We start from the raw sequence: 18,464 nt of genomic DNA, 5'->3' as shown, positions 1-18,464 counted from the left end.
CTGACCAACATGGAGAAACCCCGTCTCTACTAAAAATACAAAATTAGCCAGGCATGGTGGCGCATGCCTGTAATCCCAGCTACTCGGGAGGCTGAGGCAGGAGAATCGCTTGAACCCGGGAGGCGGAGGTTGAGGTGAGCCGAGATCGCGCCATTGCACTCCAACCTGGGCAAAAAGAGCAAAACTCCGTTTAAAAAAAAAAAAAAAATTTGCCAGGCGTGGTGGTACACCTGTAGTCCCAGCTACTTGGGAGACTGAGGCAAGATGATTGGTTGAGCTCAGAAGTTTGAGGCTACAGTGGGCTTTGATCGAACCTGTGACTAGCTACTGCACTCCAGCCCGAGGCAACATAGCGAGACCCTATCTATAAAAAATAAATAAATAACCAGTAACTTTATCAGCTCTACTATTAACAAAATGGATCTTCTACATATCATGATATCTGCTAACACTTACATTGATGACAATAATAATAGCTAACTTACATTTACTGAGCACTTCCTAAATGCCAGACATTGCAAAGTGCTCTTTATTATTGCATTTAATCCCCAAACAATCCTGTCATTATCTTATTATTACAATATTATATTATTACCACATTATTACAAATAAGGACGTTAAAACTGTGAGAATTTTCCAAAAGTCATACAGGCATCTGAATACTAGTTAATAATTTTTAAGCACTTACTATATCTGTGACACCATTCTAAGCACTAAGTGTAGAGACTTATTTAATCTTCAAAACAACGAGTTAAATGAGTTACAAATGAGGTAAATGAGTTAAAGAGGCAGAGAAAGGTTGAGCAAACTTGCCCAAGGTCACCCCCTCCTCCCTGTAAGTAACCTTGCTAGGCTACAAACCCAGCCCGTTTGCCTCCAGACTCTTAATCACTGAGCTACACATGGCTCAGGGGTCACTGCAGAAATACGAACCAAGGCAGCCTGACTCTAAAAGCCAAATTGGTCATTATTCTGCTCTTTCGCTGGGCAATTAAGCCAACTGACATTTAGAGGAGGAGGATATGGATGTTATTCTCATTCTGCAAGTGGAGAGGAAGGGAACAAGGTGAAGGAAGTGAACAAACGGCAAGTTCAAATACTACTTTTTTTTTTTTTTTTTTTTTTTTAAATTAAGACAGGGTCTGGCTCCATCGCCCAGGCTGAAATGCTGGTGCAATCATGACTCTCTGCAGCCTCAACTTCCCGGGCTCAAAAGATCCTCCCATTTCAGATTCTCAAGTAGCTGGGACTACAGGTGCGTACCACCATGCCTAGCTAATTTTTGTAGTTTCTGTAGAGACAGGTTTTCGCCATGTTGTCCAGGCTATCTCAAACTCATGGGCTCAAGCAATCCTCCCACCTTGGCATCTGAAAATGCCGGGATTACAGGCATCAGCCACCTCGCCCAGCCACTAGCTGCTTTCTTTAAACAGCTGATACTAATCACTTATCACCTCTACCATCTGACTTCCCTAACCCAGTGTCTCTTTACACTTCCAAAGCACTTCGGAAATACTTTTCAAATAGCATGCACTAGAGTGCAGTCTGTCGTGTGTGGACAGGGTTGTCTGCAAGTTCCCCAAGGGTACAGACTGTGCCCATCCCAGGCCCCAGCACAGAAGAGGCCCTCACATTGACTTTATCAGCAGCTGATCAGTCTCCACAAGCAGATCACTGCACATCTTGCCCACTCACTTGTGACCACAAAGACAGAAGCCATCTATGTTGTTTCTTGCTGTGACCCACCTCCTAGCCCAGTGTCCAGCACTCAGGAGGGTGTGTGTAAGTATTTGTCAAATAAATGAAGATCAGATGCTCAAAGACCCAGCAGGATATAATTTTATAAAGAAAGTTCTGTGCTTGCCTCAATAACGCATATTTGGGGCTCTTCCTTATTACCATCCACCGGCACCTTGGCTTGGTTCATAACCCACTCCTGGACAGCATCAGTAATGTGAGGGACAACTGTAGAAAGAAGTATTAATACAAAAGTTTATTCCATGTTCATGAGAAAAGAATGTGCTTTAGGCCTCCCCAGTCACCTGAAAGTCACCTGGCAAGTCACCCTGACATTTTTGGAAAATGAAAAGAAAAAAACGCAACAAGTTTAAAAGAATTAGAACTTGTAGAGCGCAGGGACTGTGACATTTTCAGTTCTATGTGGGTTTTTATTTTTGTTTTTTGAGACGGAGTCTCACTCTTTCGCCCAGGCTGGAGTGCAGTGGCACGATCTTGGCTCACTGCAACCTCTGCCTCCTGGGTTTGAATGATTCTCCTGCCTCAGCCTCCCAAATAGCTGGGATTACAGGCATTCGCCACCACGCCCAACTAATTTTTTGTTTTTAGTAGAGATGGGGTTTCACCATGTTGGCCAGGCTGGTCTCGAACTCCTGACCTCAGGTGATCCGCTGGCCTTGGACTCCCAAAGTGCTGGAATTACAGGTGTGAGCCACCGTGCCTGGCCTTCAGTTCTACTTTTGAGCAGCACAAAGATATTCAGCACACAGGGCTCCATAATGTCTGTGGAATATAATACCTTGCACTGTTTTCCCCAGGTAATCGCCACGCCTCTCTTTGTTGATCACATGCTGATATATCTTCCCCGTGGTGATATTGTTGTCTTTATAAAGATTAATATCCAAAAATCTTTCATAATTTCCAAGGTCTAAATCAACTTCTCCACCATCATTTAAGACGAAGACTTCACCTAGGATTAAAAAGGCAATGGAAAAATCAAAATTTTGCTTCCAGTAGATTTTTCAAAGGTGGATATATTTTTGTTAAAAAGTTGGTAAAAGATGTATTTCTAAGCCATATTCTATCACCATCTCCTTTTTGGTGGAGAAAATAATTCAATTCTATCCAAGAAAATGCATCAGAAAATTCTATTTATAGTATTCCATTGTGGTTTTTGTTTTTTATCTACTGAAATTCTGTCTTCAGGATTTAGCTTTTCCAAACTCAACATATGCCACACAAAAAAAGGACTTGAAAACAGCAATTTTAAAAACAAACAGTATTTTACTTCAAAGCATCAGTATCCTGGACTCTGGAATTGCGATAAGAAACTTTTACTTGATTCTCATCTTGGTTGAAGCCACAATTAGACAGTAGGTGACAAAGCAAGGCCACAGCTAACCCATAAGGCAACTTGGTGAAAGTGAGGGAAAAAGCCTGTGTGTGCCATAAGCTATGTGCACAATGCACTGTCATAAAAGACAGGTGCCGACTTCATCACATGAGAAGCACCCACTTTACTAGACACGTCTGTAGATCTCTATTGTCACTTCAGGGCATTGACTGAGAGTTGTATATTTCTAAAGCCACCTTGTGGGAATTAAACCTTTCCTCTATTAAGGGAACTATCATTTATTCCTACTGCTAGAAGTCCACAGGAAAAAAGAAGGTTGACTAACTTACAAACTTAATCAGAAACCTTTTATCTCCTCATTTACTTATCCATTCTAAGGTACATAACTGTGGTCTAGAAAATTAATTTTAAGGAAAAAAGCAAACTGATATCACAATACTTTTTTTTCTTCCTCTTTTTTTTTTTTTTTTTTTTTTTGAGACAGAGTCTCACTGTCAACCGGGCTGGAGCACGGTGGCGCCATCTCAGCTTACTGCAACCTCCACCTCCTGGATCCAAGCAATTCTCATGTCTCAGCTTCCCAAGTAGCTGGGATTACACACATATACCACCATGCCTGGCTAATCTTTATATTACTATTATTATTATTAGTTTGAGATGGGGTCTCACTCTATCGCCAGGCTGGAGTGCAGTGGCGCGATCTTGGGTCACTGCAATCTCTAACTCCCTGATTCAAGCCATTCTCCTGCCTCAGCCTCCTGAGTAGCTGGGATTACAGGTGCCCACCACCACACCCAGCTAATTTTTTTGTATTTTTAGTAGAGACAGGGTTTTACCACGTTGGCCAGGATGGTCTCCATCTCCTGACCTCGTGATCTACCTGCCACGGCCTCCCAAAGTGCTGGGATTACAGGCGTGAACCACTGCGCCCAGCCTATTATTATTTTTTTTTAATAGAGACAGAGTTTCACCATGTTTGCCAGGCTGGGTAGGAGAATCACTTGAACCTGGGAGGCGGAGGTTGCAGTGAACCGAGGTCACACACTGCACTCCAACCTGCATGACAGAGTGAGACTGTCTCAAAAAAAAAAAAAAAAATTCATAAAAAAAATCCAAAGAAAATTTAGTGTAACACATGGCATTAGTCAATGGTGCCGCACAACAACCCCGAAATCTCTGCAACTTACAAAACATTTATTTATTTCTCCCTCATGTTACACGGGGGCTGTGAGTCACTTGTGAGTCACTTGTTTCTTCTCATTCCAAGACCAAGGCTGAACGAGAAATCTCTGAAAAGCAAGCTGTTCTCATGGTGGAGGGCAGAACCACAAAACAGACTGAGCCAAACCACGCAGATGCACTTGACATTTCTGCTTCAACAAGGCATATGTTAATATTCCCTAACATCCCATAGGACAAAACAAATCACATGGCCAGAGTGACCAACCTGCTTGGTTTGCCCAGGACTAAGCGGGTTCCCAGGACATGGGACTTTCTGTTTTAAAATCAGGAACATTCCAAACAAACCAAGACAAGTTAACTATCCTACGTGGCCAAACTCCAAGGTCAAAGGGCAGGGAAATGTATTCCACAGAGGGATGGTGGGTGATATTTTGAAGCAAAAATACAATCTACCACAGACTTGAATAAGTCATTCACAAACAAAATCAAAATCAAAGAAATCTAAACTAAAACAATAAGATACCCTCTTTTTGTTTGTTTTATTCTCCGGTTAGTGAAGTTTAAAACAAAATATTCAAGGCCGGGCGCCGTGGCTCATGCCTGTAATCCCACCACTTTGGGAGGCCGAGGTAGGAGGATTGCTTGAGCCCAGGAGGTCGAGACCAGCCTGAGTAACGTGGCAAAATCCCAGCTCTATTAAAAAAAAAATACAAAAATTAGCCAGACGTGGTGGTGCGTACCCGTAATCCCAGCTACCCAGGGGACTGAAACAGGAAGATCACTTGAGCCCAGGAGGGGGAGGTTGCATTGAGCCGAGATCTTGGTCACTGCACTCCAGCCTGGGTGATAGAGTGAGACCCTGTCTCAAAAAACAAAAACAAGAAGACAGAATAGCAAGGGACACAAACATTTCTGTTTCTTGATCAGGGGCTGGTTACACAGTGTGTTCATTTAATGAAAATTCATCCAACTGTACACTTACAATTTATGCTCTTTTTTGCTTGCATATAAAAAGGTTTTTTTGGTTGGTTTTTGTTGTTGTTTTGTTTTTTGTTTTGTTTTGTTTTGTTTTTTTGAGACAGAGTCTCGCTCCGTCGCCCAGGCTGGAATGCAATGGCTTGATCTTGGCTCACTGCAACCTCCGCCTGCCAGGTTCAAGTGATTCTCCTGCCTCAACCTCCTGAGTAGCTGGGACTACAGACACATGACACCACACCCAGCTAATTTTTTTTTTCTTTGAGACGGAGTCTCGCTCTGTCGCCCAGGCTGGAGTGCAGTGGCCGGATCTCAGCTCACTGCAAGCTCCGCCTCCCGGGTTCACGCCATTCTCCTGCCTCAGCCTCCCGAGTAGCTGGGACTACAGGCGCCCGCCACCTCGCCCGGCTAGTTTTTTGTATTTTTTTTTTTTAGTAGAGACGGGGTTTCACCGTGTTAGCCAGGTCTCGATCTCCTGACCTCGTGATCCACCTGTCTCGGCCTCCCAAAGTGCTGGGATTACAGGCTTGAGCCACCGCGCCCGGCCCACCCAGCTAATTTTTTATATTTTTAGTAGAGACGGGGTTTCACCGTATTAGCCAGGATGGTCTCGATCTCCTGACCTCGTGATCTGCCCGCCTCGGCCTCCCAAAGTGTTGGGATTACAGGCATAAACCACCGCGCCCGGCCTCATAAAAACTTTTTTTTAAATAGCATGTAAGGGCTAAAGCCATTTTAAAAATAAATAGAATACACTCATACATCAAAATGTCACCATTAATAATAGTTACTACAGGCAGTGGGAAATGTTAAGAGAAACATACTACCTTTATGATAAAAATAAAACAGAATCCATAGTACAAAAAGTACAATGTTTCCACAAGGGTTGATTAATTTGGAATGTCATCAGAGGTATGAACAATGTGTCAATGACCATGAGAAAATTCACGGATTCATAGCATGCAATCTAGTCACTCTAAATCTGGAACTACATCCTAAAGAAATTACCCAAAGCGGAAGAAAAAAATGCAGTTGAGCCTAGCGCTATAAGGGGGAAGTGGTTCTCTTTCGTACCATGTTCATAAGGTGAAAAAGTGCCAGCATCGATGTTAATATAGGGGTCGATTTTGATGGCAGTAACTCGGAGTCCACATGATTTTAGAATCGTCCCAATGCTGCTGGCAATGATCCCTTTACCGATGCCTGAGATGACCCCACCCGTGACCAGGATGTACTTCATTGGCAGAATAGTGGCTGGGTGCCAACACCCAGATATAATCTGAAAGGCAATAAAATTATGGATAAGGAAAGAGAAATATTTGAAACTAGTAAAGCAGACAGTGCATTCAACCAGAATTTTTTTTTCTTTTTTTTTTTTAAGACAGTCTCACTCTGTCTCCCAGACTGGAGAGCAGTGGTGCAATCATGGCTCACTGTAACCTCTGCTCGCTGGGTTCAAGCGATCCTCCCACCTCAGCATCCTAGTAACTGAGACTGTAGGTGAGCACCACCACATCCTGCTAATTTTTGTGTTTTTTTTGTAGAGACAGAGTTTCACCATGTTGCCCACGCTGGTCTCCAACTCCTGAGCTCAACCGATCCACCTGCCTCAGCCTCCCAAAGTGCTGGGATAACAGGCATGAGCCACCGCCCCTAGCTCAGAATTTTTTTTTTTTTTTAAGAGACAGTGTCTCACTAGGTCACCCAGGCTGGAGTGCAGTGGCATGTTCATAGCTCACTGCAACCTTGAACTTCAGGGCTCAAGCAATCCTCTTGCCTCAGGCTCTGGAGTAGCTGGGACTACAGGCACGTGCCAACTCTCTCAGCTAATTCTTAAAACATTTTTGTAAAGACAGGTTCTTACTATGATGCCCTGGCTGGTCTCAGACTCCTGGGCTCAAGCAGTCCTCTTGTCTTGGCCTCCCAAGATGCTGTGATTACAAAAGTGAGCCACCATGCTTCATCTCACCAAAATTTCAAAAGCACACAGCAGTTTTCTATCTAAACTAAATACTTGAACTTTTTTTGAAACAGAGTCTTATCTTCTAGGCTTTTTATTATTGTCACTATACAGAAAGCTGTGGATACCTTCTGCAAGCAAAGTGCCTAGGTCTGTTGCCCTGGGTTTCCAAAGACCTCAACTCTATCTAATGCAACAAACTTCATCATGATAAACCAAATTTCTCTAGGATTCACAGGCATGCTAAAATGTTTAAGAGCTCAGACTCCAGTGTCAGACTGATCTGTACAAACTGTACCTGGGCAAGTTCTTTTTTTTTTTATTTATTTTTTCTTTTTTTTTTTAGACAGGGTCTCACTCAGTTGCCCAGGCTGGAATGTAGTGACACCATCTCGGCTCACTGCAACCTCCACCTCCCCGGTCCAAATGATTCTCATGCCTCAGCCTCCCAAGTAGCTAGGATTATAGGCATGCACCACTATGCTGGGCTAATTTTTGTATTTTTAGTAGAGATGGGATTTCACCATGTTGGCCAGGCTGGTCTCAAACTCCTGGTCTCAAGTGACCACCCACCTCGGCTTCCCAAAGTGCTGGGATCACAGGCGTGAGCCATCACGCCCGGCCTTGGGCAAGTTCTTTATCTTTTCTGTGCCTATTCCTTCATCTGTAAAGTGGGAAAAAAACAGCAATCTCTAGGAATATAATTTGATGTTAAAAAGAAATGGGCTACCAAGCCTTGAAAAAACATGGAGGAATCTCAAGTGCATATTACCAAGTGAAAGAAGCCAATCTGAAAAAGCTACATACTGTATGACTTCAACTATATGACACTTTGGAAAAGGCAAAACTAGAGAGACAGTGAAAAGATCAGTGGTTGTCAGCGGGTAGGAGGGAGAGAGGGATGAATAGGCAGAATACAAGGGAATTTTAGGGCAGTGAAACTATTCTGTATAGTACTGTAATGACGGATACATGTCATTATACATTTATCCAAACCCACAGAATGGACAACAGGAAGAGTGAACCCTGATGTAAATAAACTACGGACTTTCTGCTGGGTGCGGTGGCTCACGCCTGTAATCCCAGCACTTTGGGAGGCCGAGGCGGGCACATCACCTGAGGTCAGGAGGTCGAGGCCAGCCTGGCCAACATAGAGAAACCCCGTCTCTACTAAAAATACAAAATTAGCCAGGCGTGGTGGTGCATGCCTGTAATCCCAGCTACTCGAGGGGGCTGAGGCAGGAGAATCGCTTGAACTCGGGAGGTGGAGGTTGCGGTGAGCCGAGATCATGCCATTGCACTCCAGCCTGGGCAACAAGAGCGAAACTCCGTCTCAAAAAAACGAAACAAAATGAAAACCTATGAATCTTAGGCAAAAATGATGCGTCAGTGTAGGTTCACTGATTATAATAAATGTACCACTCTGCAAGTGCGGGATGTTAATAGGAGGTTGGGCATAGCGGTAGGGGAGAGGGTGTATGGGAACTCTGTACTTTCCGCTTAGTTTTTCTGTGAACCTAAAATTATTCTTAAAAAAAAAAAAGTCTTGCTGGGTGCAGTGGCTCACTGCACTCCAGCCTGGGCGACAGAGCGAGACTCTGTCTCAAAAAAATAAAAAACAAAAACTGTTTTTAAATAAGCAATATTAAAACAATTACAACTCATCTAGCTCACAGATGCTGACTGTCTGAATCCTGTTACACCAGTCAAAACTACAACATTTATTGGACAAGAGACTGATTTCAGTAACTTTCTCCTGATAAGACCACAACCATAGACTGGCTCTGGCCAGTTTACAGAGGCTGCGGACTTGCGTGCCTTCATGTCCTGAAAAGAACTTTTGATGTATAGGGCTTAACTGAAATTCATTTAAATGTTAAGTCTCCACCCCAAAGTGAACAGGGGTCATATGCTATTTGCATGTTTATTCAATACACATGAGTCAGGACCACCTTCATAAATATTCATAGCTCCTTCTGTAACCTGTTGAATATGTATGTTTAGTCAACCTGTTCAGCATAAAGCTGAACCCTCCTCCTTCAGAGTGACTGCCTCTGGTTTTGGGAGGCCAAGGTAAGAGGGTCACTTGAGGCCAGAAGTTTGAGAACAGCCTAGGCAACATAGTGAGACCCTGTCTCTTTAAAACGTGTGCTTCCCAGCCTGTGGGATGGCCCCTTTGCAGGCTGTAACCCTTTTTAAGAAATAAAGTAAGCCAGGCGCGGTGGCTCACCCCTGTAATCCCAGCACTTTGGGAGGCCGAGGCAGGTGGATCACAAGGTCAGGAGTTAGAGATGAGCCTGACCAACATGGTGAAACCCCGTCTCTACTAAAAATACAAAAATTAGCTGGGCGTGGTGGTGCACGCCTGTAATCCCAGCTACTGGGGAGGCTGAGGCAGGAGAACGGCTTGAACCCAGGAGGCAGAAGTTGCAGTGAGCCGAGATGGTGCCACTGCACTCCAGCCTGAGTGACACAGCAAGACTCTGTCTCAAAAAAAAAAAAGAAAAGAAAAAGAAAAGAAAAAAGAAATAAAGTCACCAGGCACAGTGGCTCAAGCCTATAATCCCAGCACTTTGGGTGGCCAATGCAGGCGGATCACTTAAGGTCAGGAGTTCGAGACCAGCCTGGCCAACGTGGTGAAACCCTGTAAAAAAATTAGCCAGGTGTGGTGGCAGGCACCTGTAATCCCAGCTACTTGTGGGGCTGAAGCATGAGAATCACTTGAACCTGGGAGGCAGAGGTTGCAGTGAGCCCAGATCGTGCCACTGTACTCCAGCCTGGGCAACAGAGTGAGACTGACTGAGAAAGTAAGAAAAATCTTGGCCGGGCTCAATGACTCATGCCTGTAATCCCAGCACTTTGGGAGGCCAAGGCGGGTGGATTACCTGAGGTCAGGAGTTTGAGACCAGCCTGGCAAACATCGTGAAATCCCATCTCTACTAAAAATACAAAAATTAGCCAGGCGTGGTTGTGGGCACTTATAATCCCAGCTACTCGGGAGGCTGAGGCAGGAGAATTGCTTGAACCTGGGTGGCGGAGGTTGCAGTGAGCTGAGATCGCACCATTGCACTCCAGCCTGGGTGACAAGAGCAAAACTCTGTCTCAAAAACAAAAACAAAAACAAAAACAAAAATTTACCAAGCGTGGTAGTATGCACCTGTAATCCCAGCTACTCGGGAGGCTGAGGCAGGAGAATCACTTGAATCTGGGAGGCGGAGGTTGCAGTGAGTTGAGATCATGCCACTGCACTCCAGCCTGGGCAACAGAGTGAGACTCTGTCCCAAAAAAAAAGAAAAGAAAAGAAAATGTTTTAAAAAAGAAAGTCTCCTTTCTAAATATATAGATCTTGTGATTTTTTAAGTTGACAGTCATACGGAAAATTTATTTGACTTTTCTGCTGCTGTCTGATTCAAACCCTTTTGTTTTATAGGAAGCCCAATAACTCTTGATCTTCTTTACTTTGAGTACTACTGTTTTTCCCTTGAGTGTGTACAGGGGCCTTCTGCTCTTGTAATTTCACCATGTATGTGAAAGTAGACCATAAACAGTATTATCTATGTACTCATGGCAGGCAAATGGGCAACTGAGTAAGACCACTAATATAAAATTACAGTTACAGAAAGAGAAAAATAATGCCAGGCATGGTGGCTCACACCTGTAATCCCAACACTTTGGAAGGCTGAAACGGGAGGCTCTCTTGAGGTCAGAAGTTCGACACCAACCTTGTCAACATAGTGAGACTCCCTCTCTACAAAAGAAAAATAAAAAATTAGCCAGGTGTGGTGGCACACACCTGTAGTCCCAGCTACTGGGGAGGCTGAGGCAGGAGGATTGCTTGAGCCCAGGAGATCGAGGCTGCAGTAAGCCAAGTGATTGTGCCACTGCACTCCAGCCTGGGTGACAAAGCAAGATCCTGTCTAAAGAGGCCGGGTGTGGTAGCTCAAGCCTGTAATCCCAGTGCTTTGGGAGGCCAAGGTGGGTGGATCACCTGAGGTCAGGAGTTCAAGACCAGCCTGGTCAACGTGGCAAAACCATGTCTCTACTAAAAATACAAAAATTAGCCGGGCATGGTGGTGTGTGCCTGTGGTCCCAGCTACACGAGCTGCATGGGAGGCTGAGGCAGGAGAATCACTTGAACCCGGGAGGTGGAGGTTGCAGTGAGCTGAGATCACACCACTGCACTCCAGCCTGGACGATAGGGTGAGACCCAGTACCAAAAAAAAAAAAGAGAGAGAGAGAGAGAGAGAGAGACAGTAACTAACAGAAGGTAATAACTATAAATCTCGCTTTCATTTGTAATTTCACAATTTTTTTTTAAGTACTTGGAAATTCAGCACAAATGCATTTGGGTAGGAACAATTTCAGTTACCCACTTCTTATCTGTCCTCCTCAAAGGAATGCCCATTCTGATTTTGTGGTTTCCTCTGTTTACCTTTCAAAACAACTATCTTAACTAAAGTTATCGCACTTCAGAGCTATGAATTCCATTTGAACTAGCTGACCATGGTCAGGGTGAGTAAACTGAAGCTATTCAAAATATACATGTTCCATCCCAGATAGCATCCCTAAGTCCCTGGGCCTGCCTTTCTCTGCACAACACAGTTGATCACATTCAATGCCATTGCACATCTTCACTAGCCACCGGAGCACCCGCCTATCTGACCTATGTTTATAACTTAAAACATCCTCAATCCAAACCCAGACCACTCCTCCTGGAGATCCAAAATGTATCTGAATATTCCTCTTTCCACTTCTACTGCCCCAGGTAATCATTACAGCGATAATTTCCTCACAGCCCTACCTTATTCATCCCACTGTTGATTTCTTCTTCTTCTTTTTTTTTTTTTTTTTAGGCAGAGTCTCTGTCACCCAGGCTGGAGTGCAGTGGCGCAATCTCGGCTCACTGAAACCTCCGCCTCCCAGGTTCAAGCGATTCTCCTGCCTCAGCCTCTCAAGTAGCTGGGTTTACAGGTGTGTACCACAATGCCTGGCTAATTTTTGTATTTTTAGTAGAGACAGGATTTCACCATGTTGGCCAGGTTGGTCTCAAACTCCCGACCTCAGGTGATCTGCCCGCCTAGGCCTTCTGAAGTGCTGGGATTACAGGTGTGAGCCACCATGCCTGAGCCACCCGGCCTGATTTGTTCAATTTTGATAAGTGCCTGTCCAGGAGAATCAGACAGCCTGGGTTCAAATCCTGACTCTTGTCCCTTATAGCTGTGATCCTCGGCAAATACTTCAACACTTCAAAACCTCAATTTTTACAAACCATACAGTATTTACGGATGATGATAGTACCTACCTTAGAGAGTTAGCAGGGATTTACAAAGACAGTGCCTAAATGCTAAATTAAGCTTAGCTATTACCATTTTTCAGTGCCGCCTACATAATGATTCAGTCAATAAGCTCACAAATGTTTATTGATAAACTGGGTGTCGTGGTGCACACTTTTAATCCCAGCTGCCCGGGAGACTGAGGCGGAAGGAATGCTTCAGCCTGGGAGTTCAAGCCCACTGTGGGCAACATAGCGAGGCCTCGTATGTTTAAAATATATATACATGGCTGGGCGCGGTGGCTCACGCCTGTAATCCCAGCACTTTGGGAGGCCGAGGTGGGTGGATCACTGAGGTCAGGAGTTCGAGACCAGCCTGACCAACATGGTGAAACTCCATCTCTACTAAAAATACAAAAAGTAGCTTGGCGTGGTCGTGGGCACCTGTAGTCTCAGCTACTAGGGAGGCTGAGGCAGGAGAATCGCTTGAAACTGGAAGCAGGAGGTTGCAGTGAGCCAAGATCACACCATTGCACTCTAGCCTGGGCAACAGAGTGAGACTCCATCTCAAATAAATAAAAAAATAAATTATATATATACGTATATTACATATATAATGTTTATTTGAACATCTATTACATGCTTGACATATTTCCAAGTCCTAGGGATATGGAGATAAACAAAAAGACAAGGTCTATGTCCCACTGGACTTCACCTTTCCTGCAGGATTAAGGGGCAAATAAACTGTGCTTTAATTATACCTTATTCTGGCACTGTCATACTGTTCAAATGACTCTCTTTGTAAAAGTTACCAAAATGGAAAAATGCTGTAGAGGTATGGTGAAGAAAACTGGCATACATTCGTGCGAAGTCACATTATGCCTAATAATTTTTTATATAAGAAAATGCTTCTTTGGGAGGCTGAGGCGGGCAGTTGGCCAATATGGTGAAACCTGGCCTCAGCCTGGCCAACATGGTGAAACCCTGTCTCTACCAAAAATACAAAAATTAGCCAGGCATGGTGGCAGGTGCCTGTAATCCCAGGTACTTGGGAGGCTGAGGCAGGAGAATCACTTGAACCCCGGAGGCAGAGGTTGCAGTGAGCCGAGATGGCACCATTGCACTCCAGTCTGGGGAACAAGAGCAAGACTTCATCTCAAAAAAAAAGAGTAAAGAAAAAAGAAAATGCTTATGTGGCCGGGCACAGTGGCTCATGCCTGTAATCCCAGCACTTTGGGAGGCCGAGACGGGCGGATTGCCTGAGCTCAAGAGTTCAAGACCAGCTTGGGCAACATGGGGAAACCCCATCTCTACTAAAATACAAAAGATCAGCCGGGTGTGGTGGCGTGCACCTGTAATCCCAGCTACTCGGGAGGCTGAGGCACAAGAATTGCTTGAACCTGGGAGGTGGAGGTTGTGCCAATGCCCTCCAACCTGGGCAACAAAGCAAAACTCTGTCTCAAAAAAAAAGGAAGAAAGAAAGAAAATGCTTACGTTACCTGAAAAAGAGAGAGCAGACTATAACATTGAATATATTACTGACTATGTTTTTTTAAATTAAGATCTAACTGTTAATAGTCACCATTAAGATTTCCATCTTATGGCCGGGTGCAATGGCTCACGCCTGTAATCCCAACATTTTGGGAGGTCAAGGCGGGTGGATCACAAGGTCAAGAGATCAAGACCATCCTGGCCAACATGGTAAAATCTTGTCTCTACTAAAAATACAAAAATTAGCCAGGCGTGGTGGCGCCTGCCTGTAGTCCCAGGTACTTGGGAGACTGAGGCAGGAGAATCACTTGAACCCAGGAGGTGGAGGTTGCAGTGAGCCAAGATTGCGACACTGCACTCCACCCTGGCAACAGAGTGAGACTCTGTCTAAAAAAAAAAAAAAATTCCATCTTTATTTGGTCAAAGATACACCATGTTATATCTTAATATATTTAGGTGATTAGGTTGTCTGTGTTGGGGCTCAAGAAAACAAAACCCCAAAATGAAGGCCTCAGAAGCAAAGTTTCTCTCTGACCTTCTCCTGCCCTCCTGCCTGTCACCCCTCATACTCCCCCAAGGCAAGTCATAGAAACTAGAACCCCTTTCCCTGCAAAGCCAGCCAGAAAGTCGAAAAATATGACTCTAACCTTCTTCTCAACCACCTTTCTATACAACAGCTGGCCATAAAGAAATGAAGACCCTCATTCCAAAGAGGTTCTACCCCATACCGGGGAGGAAGAAAAGCTACAACACAGAGGCCAAGAAGAATGTGGACAAGCCTTGCTGGGTTTCCCCACTCCGTCTATTTCCATCAGCTCATCCGTCCCTGCTTCATGGACTCCAAGCATAAAATCAGATCATTTCCCTTGCATCTTTAAGGGGTTTTCATTTCTGAAGGCTTCCATGTCACATAAACCTACGATTCAACAAATTGTTATGCTTCTCTCTTGTTAATCTGTCTCTTGTCTAAGGCTGTCAGCCGTGACCCTTATGATATCAGTTCTTTCCTCCCCTACATAAGCAATTACTCATTTTCTGTTTTGTCAAAAACACAAGATACCTTTTTAAAGCACATTGGATATTTTAGAGACCTTTTGTAAGAATGCAACTTAATACCAAGGAGACACCTAATTCTTTCTACTTTGTTGTTGTTGTTGTTGTTTTGAGATGGAGTTGTGTTCAGTCACCAGGCTGGAGTGCAATGGCACAATCTGGGGCTCACTGCAACCTCTGCCTCCTGGGTTCAAGCAATTCTCCTGCCTCAGCCTCCCAAGTAGCTGGGACTACAGGTGTGTGCCACCATTCCCAGCTAATTTTTGTATTTTTAGTAGAGACGGGGTTTCACCATGTTGTCCAGGATGGTCTCGATCTTGACCTCGTGATCCTCCTGCCTCAGCCTCCCAAAGTGTTGAGATTACAGGCGTGAGCTACCATGCCCGGCCCTTTACCTCTTTTAAGCAAACAAGTAACTTTAACAAAGTTTCAAAGGTGCAGGGAAAGGCTGGCCCTGTTTTAGATCACTTTCTCCATTGGGGATGGTTTCTGGTGTCAAGACAAGCTTTTCATTTACTCTTACATACAGTGAGCAGAACCAAGTGTTTATAGAATAGCACCGTGTAGAGCTGTGCCGTCTCCACTATATAATAAAAAATATTACACAGCCAGGTATGTAATTTTAAGTTTCTAGTAGCCATATTAAAAAAGTAAAAAGAATCAAATGAAGTCCATGTTAATATATGTTATTTAACCCAATGTAGCCAAAAATGTTATCACTTTTAACACACAATGTAAGAATTTATTAGTGAAATATTTTACATCCTTTTTGTGTACTGAACTTTCAGAAATCAGGTGCCTATACTTAGAGCACATCTCAGTAAGGATTTTGCCACATTTCCAGTATTCAATAACCACATGTGACCAGTGGCTCCCACATTAGACCAGGCAGGCCTAGAGCAAATAAAAGCACCAGGAGCACCCAGAGACACCTTCTCAGTGATGGCCATTTAAAAAGTAATGTTAGACACAAAAGAGTACTTACCTGATGATCTTGTTCTATGAAGTTCTAGAACAGGCAAAGCTAAACTATGATAACAATCAGAACCAGGGTTGCATGAGGGGCCTGGGGCGGATTGACAGGAAGGAGGTACCAGGGAACTTTGCAGGGTGAAGGAAATGGTCAATGTCCACTTGGGATAACGGTTACAGGAGTGTATAATTTGTCAAATCCCGTCGATTTGCACACTGAAAATGGGGCATTTTATTGAATATAAACTATACATACAATTTTTTTTTATGTTGCCCCCAAAAAGCTATTTTGTAGCAGCAGCGTAGTTCGGCACTACGCGCCCTAACCATCTAGTACGGGGAAAACGCGGGGGTTGTTGTTTAAGGGGTGCACTGGGACCGGGGAGAGAACAGAAAGGCCATGTTACCGGCGCTGATCACCAGCCTCGCCGACCCCCGCTTGGGGCTTCACTTCCGCCAACGCCATCTCAGGGCTCTTCGGGTTCCCGAGGGCCGGGAGAAGTGGGGATCCGGGTGCGGGCGCTGGCGCGGGCGGGGGCGGGAAGAAGCGCGTCCCGGGGACGCGCGGGACAGGCTCCGACCGCACTGGGCACGGGCCAGCGTTCCCCAGTCCCCGCGCCACACCCGGCAGCCGAGGTCTGCGAGCGCGGGGTGCGGGACGCGCGGGGCTGGCGGCCGGACTCTGGACTCAGCGCTGGGGAGGGAGCCGGCGCCATCAGAGAGGGGACAAAGGAGCCCAGCCTCACAAGTGCACCGAGGCTTGGGGGTGCAGGGCAGAGAGGCCCTGGGGACGTGGGATGGCCCGGGCGCCAAGGCCCTGGGGGTCTGGGACAGGCCCAGGAGGGAAGTTACCTGCGCGGTGGTGGTAGCACCGGGTAGGGTGGCTGGTGGGCACAGCGGGCTCCACCCCGCAGCTGGCCTGGCGCTCACCTGTCGGACTGGGGAAGGGGTCGCTGCCGGGGCTGTCCAAAGCCGCCCCCAGGATCTTGCCACCGCCCACCCGGGCCTCGGGGTGCGCGGCGCCCTCCTCGCCCACCCTCCCCTCTCCCTGCTGCTGGCCCAGCTGACTCACGCTGGTGAGCTTGGGGTTTGCACCCGGGTTTGTGCAATGGTCCAAAACAAGCGCCTAAAAAGTGATTCCTCCAGCACAGGCAGCTCCCGTCACCCTCCGCTCTGGACGCACTGGGCCCCAGGCCTCGCCCAGCTCGGGGACCGCTCCTCCCTCCCGTGGCTCACTTCGCAAAGGCACTTCGAGTGCGCGGGTGAACTCCACAATTCCCGGAGAGCCCCGGCCTCCTGGCAAGCCGAGACCCTCGCTCGAGTCCTCCCGTCCAGATCTCACCCTTGTAAAGAACTTCACTGGTCACAAACGTTTGTGCATCCCCTACTACGCCCCAGGAACTGCAGGAGCGCTCAGGAGAGAAGGAAAAGAAAAAAGAATGCCTGCCTTTGAGGAACTAGCTCACAGTCTGGAGGGAGGTCCACCCGTCTGTTGGAACCAGTAAGGTTCCCAGAACAATATTTCTGCAGCAAAGAGCTGCGGGGGTGCAGGGAGGGGGGAAGGCAATTAAGGCCTGGAAGAGTGACCTTTTTTTTTTCTTTGAGAGGGAGTTTCGCCCTTCTTGCCCAGGCTGGAGTGCAATGGCGCGATCTCGGCTCACTGCAACCTCCACCTCCCGGATTCAAGCGATTCTCCCTGCCTCAGCCTCCGGAATAGCTGGGATTACAGGCGAGCGCCACCACGCTTGGCTAAATTTGCATTTTTAGTAGAAACGGGGTTACATCACGTTGGCCAGACTGGTCTCGAACTCCCGACCTCAGGTGATCCGCCTGCCTTGGCCTCCCAAAGTGCTGGGATTACAGGCTTGAGCCACTGCACCCGGCCCAAATACTCTAAAAAGGCATTCTTCGGGTGACTCGGGCCTGTAATCCCAGCACTTTGGGAGGCCGAGGCGGGCAGATTACCTGAGGTCGGGAGTTCAAGACCAGGCCTGGCCAACGTGGTATAACCCAGTCTCTACTAAAAATGCAAAATTAGCCGGGCGTCGTGGCACCTGCCTGTAATCCTACCTACTCGGAAGGCTGAGGCAGAGAGAATCGCAGAATCGCTTGAACCCGGGAGGCAGAGGTTGCAGTGAGCCGCAATCGGGCCAATGCACTCCAGCCTGGGCGACAGAGGAGACTTTGTCTCAAAAAAAAAAAAAAAAAAAAAAAAAGTACTGGAGGATGATTGGTGCTGGGAACGGATACAGGAGGTTTTTCGGGTGAAGGCAAGAAGCAAACCACTGAAGGAAGCTAACATGGACAATAGAAGGGTCTGAAGTGAGATGGAAGATTTTAGGAAAGTGGTGGAAATTTTGCATAACCAGTGTGAGATGCTAGAGCAACAAGTTAGTCAAGAGTCACTGAAAACCTAGTGGAGTTTAGAAACCATCATTGTGTAGTGGTGTCCAGCTATAATCTGGCAA

At 46.0% G+C, this 18,464-nt stretch overlaps 1 protein-coding gene across 6 annotated transcripts in view; it reads right to left on the bottom strand.

Annotated features, from left to right (window-relative positions):
- The window catches only part of CTPS2 (CTP synthase 2), a 121,155-nt gene extending 103,720 nt beyond the window's left edge, over positions 1-17,435 (bottom strand). The window contains exons 1-5 of one of the 6 annotated variants that reach the window (XM_073013860.1): positions 17,069-17,435; positions 10,864-10,956; positions 6,323-6,527; positions 2,537-2,707; positions 1,865-1,965 (exon numbers count right to left, since the gene is read on the bottom strand). In XM_073013860.1, the coding sequence (XP_072869961.1) occupies positions 1,865-1,965; positions 2,537-2,707; positions 6,323-6,488 (438 nt within the window). In that variant the 5' untranslated portion in view covers positions 6,489-6,527; positions 10,864-10,956; positions 17,069-17,435. Of the gene's footprint in view, positions 1-1,864; positions 1,966-2,536; positions 2,708-6,322; positions 6,528-10,863; positions 10,957-16,403; positions 16,533-16,848; positions 17,029-17,068 lie in introns of those variants that run through there. The other 5 variants (XM_007991131.3, XM_007991130.3, XM_037986361.2 and 2 more) reach the window with 5 other exon arrangements.
- Between the last annotated feature and the right edge of the window lie 1,029 nt (positions 17,436-18,464).

Source organism: Chlorocebus sabaeus, chromosome X (genome assembly GCF_047675955.1).
Source record: "Chlorocebus sabaeus isolate Y175 chromosome X, mChlSab1.0.hap1, whole genome shotgun sequence".
Classification (NCBI taxonomy): domain Eukaryota; kingdom Metazoa; phylum Chordata; class Mammalia; order Primates; family Cercopithecidae; genus Chlorocebus; species Chlorocebus sabaeus.
This window is presented reverse-complemented; position numbering and strand designations above follow the sequence as displayed.